The sequence below is a fragment of the Mytilus californianus genome, unplaced genomic scaffold, assembly GCF_021869535.1.
Source record: "Mytilus californianus isolate M0D057914Y unplaced genomic scaffold, xbMytCali1.0.p SCAF_2, whole genome shotgun sequence".
In the NCBI taxonomy this organism is placed as follows: Eukaryota; Metazoa; Mollusca; class Bivalvia; order Mytilida; family Mytilidae; genus Mytilus; species Mytilus californianus.
In genome coordinates, this window is record NW_026262668.1 from 88,807,408 (window position 1) to 88,819,900 (window position 12,493).

At 33.5% G+C, this 12,493-nt stretch overlaps 1 protein-coding gene across 1 annotated transcript in view; it reads left to right on the forward strand.

The window, feature by feature from the left end:
* Positions 1 to 10,199, forward strand: part of LOC127728380 (methylmalonyl-CoA mutase, mitochondrial-like) — a 91,780-nt gene extending 81,581 nt beyond the window's left edge. The window contains exons 17-19 of the mRNA XM_052235730.1: positions 1,099 to 1,226; positions 1,822 to 1,910; positions 9,179 to 10,199. Of these exons, the coding sequence (XP_052091690.1) occupies positions 1,099 to 1,226; positions 1,822 to 1,910; positions 9,179 to 9,261 (300 nt within the window). The 3' untranslated portion in view covers positions 9,262 to 10,199. The remainder of the gene's footprint in view (positions 1 to 1,098; positions 1,227 to 1,821; positions 1,911 to 9,178) is intronic.
* Positions 10,200 to 12,493: the final 2,294 nt, after the last annotated feature.

The window sequence follows — 12,493 nt, forward strand, 5'->3', positions numbered from 1 at the left end:
GTATCCTGGGGGTACACGTAACTGTTTGTTCATGTATCCTGGGGGTACATGTAACTGTTTGTTCATGTATCCTGGGGGTACACGTAACAGTTTGTTCATGTATCCTGGGGGTACACGTAACAGTTTGTTCATGTATCCTGGGGGTACACGTAACTGTTTGTTCATGTATCCTGGAGGCACACGTAACTGTTTGTTCGTGCAGCTAAACGCAACAGAAAACCTGTTTTCCCTTTCCCTGAATAATGGATTATCTTTGTCAACATCATTTCATTATCCAATCAAATTCCGCCTAACATTCACAGAATAATATAGGATGGAGTATACGAATAACCTTGAAATGACTGATGATAACTTTTCATCACTAACGGGATCTTCATATAAAACCTCTCTAACGCAGGCATTAAAATGTTGTTTTACATTTATTTAAAAATGTACTTGCATCCTCCATTTAAAATGTTGTAGAAAAGGCCTGATTTAATCGGTCAATTTGTATTATTATTCCGCATACGTGAACAAACAGTTACGTGTACCTCTAGGGTACGTGAACAAATAGTTATGCGTAACTCTAGGGTACTTGAACAAAGTGTTACATGTACCTCTAGGGTACGTGAACAAAATGTAATGTGTACCTCTAGGGTACGTAAACGACCTGTTATGCGCACCTCTAGCGTACGTGGAACAAAATGAATTATGACCCGAATGGCCCTTCATAAGTGTGAAAGCAGATATACTTATTTCAGCTTGGTCAGAAAATTTTACAGAATTAAGAGTTCTAAGTTTCTACTTGATGATATCTGCCTGAATCAGGGTGCCCATAAAACATTCAAACTAAATATATTTATCTGTACTATGTGTGCTTACACAACATGTCAGTATATCTATATGTGCTTACACAACATGTCATTTTATCTTAAAACATATCTGTAAATGTCTCTACTTTGCATGCTTACATAAGAAGTCTTTTTTTCTTTAAACACATCTGTAAATATCTCTACTATGTGTGCTAATGCAACATGTCTTTTTCAGTAAACACATCAGTAAACATCTGTACTAAATGTGTGCTAATTAATAAATACAATGTTTTTGTTCATACTACAGACTCCAGAAGAAGCAGCACAGCAGGCTGTTGATGCTGATGTACATGTGGTAGGAATAAGTTCTCTTGCTGCTGGTCATAAGACTCTTATTCCTGATCTTGTAAAAAAGCTGAAAGAGATGGGAAGACCGTAAGTAATTAATGATATGATTTAGAGCTCATGTTATTATTGTTTAACTTTCATCAATCCTGCTAACATTATAGGCTACTCTTTATATAACTAAACAGAAATCATTAAATAATTGTATAGACTCTTCTCTATTAAGATATTGATTTTTATCTATTATTATTACCTTATATAAAAGTGTTGGCTATATTTCAATCACCTAAGAATCAATAACCATCAAATGTGTGTTCATCCTTTCATCAAACAAATAGTTTGTTGATTGTGAAATAATTTGATAATAAGATAATTCCATGCATTAAATACTTTTAATTTACAGAATGCAAGAGTTCATGAATTCTATAAAAAGAAAAACAGGTCAAGCCTTCCTACTAGAATTTAGTTTCATTTTTTACCAGAAAATACAATTTCCCAGGAGATGACAAAGTACATATATTTACATCACTGACCATTTGAAAGTTACTACAGATACACACTGTATTTTTTTTTCAAACAGAAATAGATGATTTAACTGATGAAGCTGTAAATGGATAACACCTGACACATAATTATTGTGCATCTAAATTCATCTATATATACTTTGCTATGTTTGTTATTGTAGGGATATTTTGATAGTAGCAGGAGGTGTTATTCCTCCTCAGGACTATGACTTCCTGTATTCTGCTGGTGTATCAGCCATCTTTGGACCAGGTAAGGCCAACTTTAAATAAAGATAATGCTTTATAAACTTGTGTGTCTGAAGTGTTAAAAATAAATGTTGGATTGTATACCTTCATCACACTCAAACCCAAATATTTGAAAGCCAAATGTATAAGTACTTCAATACATAAGAAGCTGTATGACCAAACAGGAACATAAAAAGAATGGTCAAATCAATCAAAGGTCAACTTAGGCTAATGAAGTTGAAACCTTAGTTTCTTAATAATTTCTAAATTTATCAAAGGAGAATGTGAGAAAAGTATTTTATAAATGGTGTCAGTACTAAAGCACTGACTACTGAGCAGATGATATGCTTGGGGACTAGAGGTCCACTAGCAGCCATATCAGTTCAATGCTAGTACTTTACAAACATGGTGCGTCCACAGCTCTTTTCTGGAATCACCTTCATCAGGAACTCTCTAACCAAACAATGTTATTAAAGCCAAGTATGTATCAGTACTGGAATAAGTGAGGAGGTATGTGAGCAGAAGGGGACCAAAAAGATTAACCAAATCATTCTAAGGTAGGTTTGGCTTCCACTGAATTACAAATTCTGGTCTTGGTAGGAAGGTAACGGAAATATTTTAGATTAAATTTTATTTTATGATTGTGATTTTTACAAACATGATTATATTACAAAACAAAATAAAAGGAAAAGAATTCCATCAAAGATATATAATGATATACCCCTTTCCATTCCCCTGTCCATTATATAATGATATACCCCTTTACATTCCCCTGTCCACTATATAATGATATACCCCTTTACATTCCCCTGTCCATTATATAATGATATACCCCTTTCCATCCCTCTGTCCATTATATAATGATATACCCCTTTCCATTCCTCTGTCCATTATATAATGATATACCCCTTTACATTCCCCTGTCCATTATATATTGATATACCCCTTTCTGTCCCTCTGTCCATTATATAATGATATACCCCTTTACATTCCCTCTGTCCATTATATAATGATATACCCCTTTACATTCCCCTGTCCATTATATAATGATATACCCCTTTACATTCCCCTGTCGATTATATAATGATATACCCCTTTACATTCCCCTGTCCATTATATAATGATATACCCCTTTACATTCCCCTGTCCATTATATAATGATATACCCCTTTACATTCCCCTGTCCATTATACAATGATATACCCCTTTCCATTCCCCTGTCCTTTATATAATGATATACTCCTTTCCATTACCCTGTCCATTATATAATGATATACCCCTTTACATTCCCCTGTCCATTATATAATGAGATACCACTTTCCATCCCTCTGTCCATTATATAATGATATACCCCTTTCTGTCCCTCTGTCCATTATATAATGTTATACCCATTTACATTCCTTTGCTCATTATATAATGATATACCCCTTTCCATCCCTCTGTCCATTATATAATGATATACCCCTTTCCATCCCTCTGTCCATTATATAATGATATACCCCTTTCCATTACCCTGTCCATTATATAATGATATACCCCTTTCCATTCCTCTGTCCATTATATAATGATATACCCCTTTCCATTCCTCTGTCTATTATATAATGATATACCCCTTTACATTCCCCTGTCCATTATATAATGATATACCCCTTTCTGTCCCTCTGTCCATTATATAATGATACACCCCTTTACATTCCCCTGTCCATTATATAATGATATACCCTTTTACATTCCCCTGTCCATTATATATAATGATATACCCCTTTACATTCCCCTGTCCATTATATAATGATATACCCCTTTCTGTCCCTCTGTCCATTATAGAATGAGATACCTCTTTACATTCCCCTGTCCATTATATAATGATATACCCCTTTCCATTCCCCTGTCCATTATATAATGATATACCCCTTTCTGTCCCTCTGTCCATTATATAATGATATACCCCTTTACATTCCCCTGTCCATTATATAATGATATACCCTTTTACATTCCCCTGTCCATTATATAATGATATACCCCTTTACATTCCCCTGTCCATTATATAATGATATACCCCTTTACATTCCCCTGTCCATTATATATAATGAAATACCCCTTTACATTCCCCTGTCCATTATATAATGATATACCCCTTTCTGCCCATCTGTCCATTATATAATGATACACCCCTTTACATTCCCCTGTCCATTATATAATGATATACCCTTTTACATTCCCCTGTCCATTATATATAATGATATACCCCTTTACATTCCCCTGTCCATTATATAATGATATACCCCTTTCTGTCCCTCTGTCCATTATAGAATGAGATACCCCTTTACATTCCCCTGTCCATTATATAATGATATACCCCTTTCCATTCCCCTGTCCATTATATAATGATATACCCCTTTCTGTCCCTCTGTCCATTATATAATGATATACCCCTTTCCATTCCCCTGTCCGTTATATAATGATATACCCCTTTCCATTACCCTGTCCATTATATAATGATATACCCCTTTACATTCCCCTGTCCATTATATAATTAGATACCCCTTTCCATCCCTCTATCCATTATATAATGATATACCCCTTTACATTCCCCTGTCCATTATATAATGAGATACCCCTTTCCATCCCTCTGTCCATTATATAATGATATACCCCTTTCTGTCCCTCTGTCCATTATATAATGTTATACCCATTTACATTCCTTTGCTCATTATATAATGATATACCCCTTTCCATCCCTCTGTCCATTATATAATGACATACCCCTTTCCATCCCTCTGTCCATTATATAATGATATACCCCTTTCCATTACCCTGTCCATTATATAATGATATACCCCTTTCCATTCCTCTGTCCATTATATAATGATATACCCCTTTCCATTCCTCTGTCTATTATATAATGATATACCCCTTTACATTCCCCTGTCCATTATATAATGATATACCCCTTTCTGTCCCTCTGTCCATTATATAATGATATACCCTTTTACATTCCCCTGTCCATTATATAATGATATACCCCTTTACATTCCCCTGTCCATTATATAATGATATACCCCTTTCTGTCCCTCTGTCCATTATATAATGAGATACCCCTTTACATTCCCCTGTCCATTATATAATGATATACCCCTTTCCATTCCCCTGTCCATTATATAATGATATACCCCTTTCTGTCCCTCTGTCCATTATATAATGATCTACCCCTTTACATTCCCCTGTCCATTATATAATGATATACCCCTTTCCATCCCTCTGTCCATTATATAATGATATACCCCTTTCCATTCCTCTGTCCATTATATAATGATATGCCCCTTTACATTCCCCTGTCCATTATATAATGATATACCCCTTTCCATTCCCCTGTCCATTATATAATGATATACCCCTTTCTATCCCTCTGTCCATTATATAATGATATACCCCTTTCCATTCATCTGTCCATTATATAATGATATACCCCCTTTACATTCCCCTGTCCATTATATAATAAGATACCCCTTTCCATCCCTCTGTTCATTATATAATGATATACCCCTTTACATTCCCCTGTCCATTATATAATGATATACCCCTTTCCATTCCCCTGTCCATTATATAATGATATACCCTTTCCATTCCTCTGTCCATTATATAATGATCTACCCCTTTACATTCACCTGTCCATTATATTATGAGATACCCCTTTCCATCCCTCTGTCCATTATACTGTAAATTCAGAAATTATTGGGAGGTTTTTATTAATGCAAATAATGGGACTGGGCGAGTATCGCAAAAATAAGAACTCGCATTCTGATAACTGAAACATAGACCTGTATGGCGATTTTTTGCGAAATCACAATAATTAAACTCGCATTTTTGTCTATTCTTGAAAAATCGCAATAATAAATGCACGCAATAATTTCTGAATTTACAGTATAATGATATACCCCTTTCTGTCCCTCTGTCCATTATATAATGTTATACCCCTTTCCATTCCTCTGTCCATTTTATAATGATATACCCCTTTACATTCCCCTGTCCATTATATAATGATATACCCCTTTCCATCCCTCTGTCTATTATATAATGATATACCCCTTTCCATCCCTCTGTCCATTATATAATGATATACCCTTACTGTCCCTCTGTCCATCTAGTATCAACCTATCATACACTAGTTTGAGTGTGCTTGGACCAGTTGAAATATACTCCAAAGCTTGTGAGATTTTTCCTCTTTACTTTTTGTACAGGCATTTTATATATAGTATAACTTTACTGTCATAATGCAAGCAAAAAAGCCTCACTAACGCTCCAGATCATGAGCACATCTTTGTAAATCTTTACAAAATTCACACACAATGTTTGGTTCTATGAAAACAAGTACCTTTTCCTTTTGAGGTTTTGAGAATTGTCCTTTTAGGGTTATGGAATTTTAATTGTTAAGAATTTAATTATTTGGAGCAGGTATCATTGCAGCTTAGATTTGTTTCTATGGATATTTCTGTAAATACTAGCTTCCTTTTGATTTTGATGGTTTTTAGATTAGTTGTTCTAGAGTTATGGGACTTTAATTGTGAAAAAATTCCACACTTTATTCAATTTATATGTAAAGCTTGGTTTCATTTGGCTAGCTTCTTTTCCATTTTCATTATTTTCTCCTTTTTATTTCACATTTATGGGACAAAATTTGTCAAAATGCTGACATTTTTCACCCTTTTATCCTATCAATCTTAGGATGAGAGAAAGTGTCCTTCCTCTCAACTTTTTAATATTTTCTGGAGTTACAGGACTTAATGAGTGACATAAAGAGGATGAGTGTATCAGCTTTTTATTCTTACTGTTTTGCTGTACTAAGAGTTTTCAACAACTTTATTTGGTTATAAGGAATGGTGGTTTGAGCATCTGTATACTGTCATGGCAGTTTTCATTACTATCTATGTAGAATTGTGGGACATAATTTGATGAAATAGTCTCATTCATAAAAATTTGAATGCAACTTTTTTAATAGTTGCTCTTGTGCTAGTTTATCTCCTGTCCCTGGAGATGTTTGTTTATCAGTTAAGCTGATTGATTCATTCAGTTTTGTTGTTTTTTGAAAAAAACAAGTAAAATTTTTGTGATGGCCTTAAAATAAGAACTAATGAATGACAGTGTACTTTACAAATCAACTGAATTCCTTTCAACAGAAGATCATTTATTTCCAGTGCTATACTCTTTTTTTTTTTAACATTAAAATTTATCGCACATAAAATGTACTCCTGGTTACAATGTTTCACTGCAAATTGTAACTTAATTAAAACATTTCACATTAGTAAGACTACATGTTGGTTGCTTTCCTAGATTTACCAGTTTTGTTAAGTTTTTTTTTAAGTTTTCTTTTTCGCAACAAATAATGCTAGTTGTTAAACAGCATTAAAATCTAGTAAAAAATGAAAAGACATTTTAATGTGACATATTAAATTGTATTTTACCAATTAACATGTTACAAAGTTAATGGACTGTCTCGCTTCTTTGGCAGTTTCTATTTACTTTTAATTTAATTTTCTGATAAATTAATTAGACTTTTTCAAGGACAGAAGCAAAAGAACTAAATTAACAGTATTTATACTTCTATCAAACTTTAAAGAGTAGTAATTGCCCCCCCCCCCCTTCCCCCCCCCCTTCCCCCCCCCCCCCCCCCCCCCCCAACCCTTCACCCTTCACACTGCAGGGAAAATTGTAATAGTTTTTGTCTGTATGGTTGTCCAAAACACAGCAATACTTAAGTGACTATTTGTGAGAAAGCTTGCATACTTTGTAGGAATATCTGTCATCATATTCTCTTGACCACACTATACCAGTCTACAATATAAACTTTTGCAGCCATAGGCACTGTACTCATTTTTTGGAAACAAATTTTATCGATTCTATTGGTCTTTTATACTCAAAATTCTTACAGGCCTAATTATAGTTTTACAAGCCTGGCATGGTGGGCTTGTGACTAAAAATGAAAACTGCTATACCTTCAGTTTGATTCGACAATTTTTACTGGCATTCTGGGACTTTGACAATTTTTTGGACTATTGTAACAAACAGACACTTTGTAACACATGTCATTTGAGGCTGTTTTTTTTTTTAGAAAACTCTCATACTTGGTAGGAATGTATGCCATCATCTGTAGTTGACCACTTTGTAATGTCATTATAATTTGACCATTTTTACAAGAGTTATTGGCCTCTGACCTTTTATTTTACTATCCTTGTAAATTCAATTCATCTGATACCCTTTGACAGAAAGTTTGCATACATGGTAGTATGATTTGCCATCATATGTAGTTGACTATATTATCGTCATTTGGATTTGAAGATTTTATCAGAAGTTATGATACTTCAGCTTTATTTGATACATCCTTCTACAATAACACTTTGTGAACACAACTCCTCTGAGACTGTTTGACAGAAAGCTCTCAAAGTTGGCAGGATTGTTTTCCATCATATATGTTTGACAATAATGTACAGTCATTTTGATTCGAACAATTTCACACAAGTTAAGGACTGGCTATTTTTATGACACCATGTTATGCCTATTGATCGATGATACCTTGTGAATGCATCGCATTCTTTATGTTAGGATAATGTCCATTTACATGCAACCAAATGAAAATAGGACAAAGGTTTTTGCTTATAGCTGTCACATACAGTACTCCCAAAAAGGAAGCAAACATTTACAAGTCTGCTGCTAAATGAATTATCACCACAACCTGCTTGTTGGTGACTTCAACATGCCACCACATGACACTTGCATTTCTCAAATTTGTCATAAGTTGTTTTAGTGTCTACAGGATCCTATCCATCACCTTGGGGGCACTTTTGATCTCATATTTATTTCAAATAATTTTAAAGAATACCAAACACTCGTCTTCCCTGTCCTCTACACTGACCATTTTATAACATCAATATCATTCAAATGGTACCTTGATATCAGAATCCTTATTTAGATAACTTCCCAATTTTGTCTCTTATAATTCATTGTTCATTACCAGATTTCCTTTCATATATAGGAATCCAGTATAATGCCTAAACCATAGTTTGCAGAAATACCATATTTACCTTGAAATGACGAGAATAATTAACAGCAACAAATACAAAAGCTCCAAATACACTTTATAATGTGTTCCTGTTGTACAACTCTATACTTTACACACAGTTTTGTTCCTCATGTACACATTGGCAGCAGACATTTTGCTATGGCATAGCATTGTCTTATTTATTCTAAAAAATCATGTTTTTGTGCTATATTAACTTAGTTTTCTGTTTATCCAATCAGGAACCAGAATACCAGATGCTGCTGAAAATGTGATAGACATGCTGGAAAATGGTGGTCAAAAGAAGAGAAAGCAAACATCATAAAATAGCTTTAGACAGTTTCTGACAACATTAACTTTAAGCCTTCGTTTCTTCTGATACAATGTTATAATCTTTAATCTCAATGTGAAGATGCAAAAAATCAAAAAAATACATTCAACAGAATTATGACATTGTAAATGAAAAGGGGAAAAAAGCCTGTTGAATGAAATATGCTTTCTCCATGGTGATAATTGTAGTAAGAAACTAACAGCTTTGAATTTCAACAAATATGGATTGTTAGTATGTTTTAAATGTGATGGAAATTGGATACTGCTAATTTTTTAGCATTTATTTAAAAATTCATAAATTAGAATATGAAATAAGTGTTACTTATCTGGTTTAATGGCAGAATTCACAATGATCAAAATATATGGTTAGATAAGTTTAACAGGAACTACATGTCAGAATTCAGAGTTAATTGTTTGTTAGTCCTGTCAAAATTACTACATATCCAATTGATATACATTATGTAACCCTTTCTCTTTGGTCACGTTTTTGTCTAGTTTCCTTTTACAACAAATATATCTTTGGAATTAGTTAACCCTAATTCAAAAGTCATAGTTGAACTTTGGACTGTATTGTTATTTATATGTTTAAGTCTTGTGTGTATGAAGTTGTCATAATAATTCCAATGTGTTACTGATGTCTCATCTTCAGTTAAAATGATCAATTTTACCATTTTGATAATAACTGAACATAGGACAAATATATGCAATAGTAGATACAGATTGCTAGTTAAGTGTTTTTATTACTTTGAATTGTAGTTATAAATGAGTGTAAAAAGTTTTATGGGGTGTATTTTAGGAATATGATATAAGGCATGGATGGCATGTATTGTGTATTGTACACTAATTGTTTTCTTATTATAGCTATATTTTTCTTTGGTATATTGTTATGATTATATTTGTATGTGATATTGATATTAAATGCTTTGTGTTAAATTTTTACTGTTGTCAATTGAAACAATCTCAGAACTCTGCTTAGATCATGGAAAATTCCTTGTTCCTGGAGAGGCAGTAGATGAGATCTGCCAAACCCTATTTCATTCAATGGGGAATTTCATGTTTTGCTAACCTCTCAAAACATGGATGTCACTATTTGACATGGAAAGCACTGAAAAATAGAAAAACACTTTACTCGTTTAGTTAGAGTTGAATATTGAAGATAAGGACAGGAAAATGGAAATCTCCATCACCATTAATATATTGAAATATTGCTAATAGTTGTATAAAAGATGTACAATTTCCTCTTTAGAAATCCATATACACATTGTTACTTATAGAAACAATGTAAATTTAAGCTTGACATATGGTATGGACACTTGTCTATTATTAAACACAACATGTTGGTGTTTAGATGTTTTTTTATTTGGTTCTTTATGCTGTCACAAACCTTTATCTGTTTTAATTCATATATTTCATGATGATTGGAAAATATTTATTCAATCAGGTTGTATATATCTACTTTGGCACACCATCATTTGTCATACTTGAAACAACAAACTGAAGTGAAAGTTAGATAACACAATTCACCCTGATCCAAAAACAAGAAAAAAACAGTTTATATCATCCATCTGTTATTGTCATGTATTTTGATGAAAAGCAAATATGATATCAGCATACTATTTCAACAATGGTTACTTTAAATTGGAACTACCTAGTAAGCTTATGTTAAATGATTAAAAGGTTTGCTTGACCTCCAGTTCTATGCTTCAATAAAAGAAAAACCAGTAGTATGAATATATGATATAAGTAATGAGTAAAACCAATAACAGTTTGGTTTAATTGCCTCAAAATATGTTAAAATTGTAGGACAATCCTAGTTAATGTTTCAGATTGATCCTAGTTTAGATTCAGTTATGGATTAGGTGTAAGAAGGATAAAGGTAAAAAGATGGAGCGGAAAAATAAAATAATACATAGAATAGAATGAGCTCAGAATAATCTTCCAGTTTTAGTGGCTGTCTTGAATTGCACCAATTCATCAAATTGTATTAGATGTGATTTAATGAAATACACATGGTGAATGAATGTGCTCATTTCAGTTATATGCTTCATAATTGTAAATTTATATAGCTTAGGGTCTGACACTGATGCAAGGTGTGCATATGTCCTTGGTCCGATAAGCATGTGTGAGCTATAGGCTGTCATTGCATGGCTTTGACTAACACGTTTTCCATTCATGTATGAAATCAACTTGGCCAAAGCTTGGACTTCATCTTCCTACTGCAGTCCCTTTTGATGAATTAAAAATGTGTTAATTAAAGCCAAGCTATGACAATAGCTCACACAGGCTTTTCTATGAGCAGCAGGACAACTATATTTGGTCTATAAAATGGTTGTAAGGTGAGCATGTACGTCTGGCATGAGTCATCTGACTATGCCCTCTTTTCATGATCATGTGAGCAATGCTAAGGTCAGATTCTTATTTACTGTGATGATGATTGATGGCTGTTAATCGTCCAATGACAAATTAAATGCATATAGAATGAACAGCACAATCTACTCTTTTTTTATGCCCCCGCAATAGCGGAGGGGGTATTAAGTTTTACCCTTGTCGGTCTGTATGTCCATCCGTCCGTCCGTATGTCCCAAAATTGGTTTCCGTTCCCTAACTTTAGTTTGCCTCAACCAAATGTTATGAAACTTATACACTATGCTTATTACCACAAAACACAGAATTTTGGTGGCGTCACTTTTATCGTTCTAGAGTTATGCCCCTTTACAAATGGAAAAAATTGCTGAATTTTTCGTTTCCGTTCTCTAACTTTAGTTTGTCTCAACCAAATGTTATGAAACTTATACACCATGCTCATTACCACAAAACACAGATCAAGTTTGATTTTTGGTGGCGTCGATTTTACTGTTCTAGAGTTATGCCCCTTTATAAATGGAAAAATTGCTGAATTTTTCGTTTCCGTTCTCTAACTGTAGTTTGCCTTAATTTAAATGTTATGAAACTTATACACAATGCTTAATACAACAAAACACAGATCAAGTTTGAATTTTGGTGATGTCACTTTTACTGTTCTAGAGTTATGCCCCTTTAAAAATGGATAAATTGCTGAAATATTCGTTTCTGTTCTCTAACTTTAGTTTGCCTCAGCCAAATGTTATGAAACTTATACACAATGCTAATTACCACAAAACACAGATCAAGTTCGAATTTTTGTGGTGTCTTTTTTACTGTTCTAGAGTTATGCCCCTTTACAAATGGAAAAATTGCTGAAATTTTCG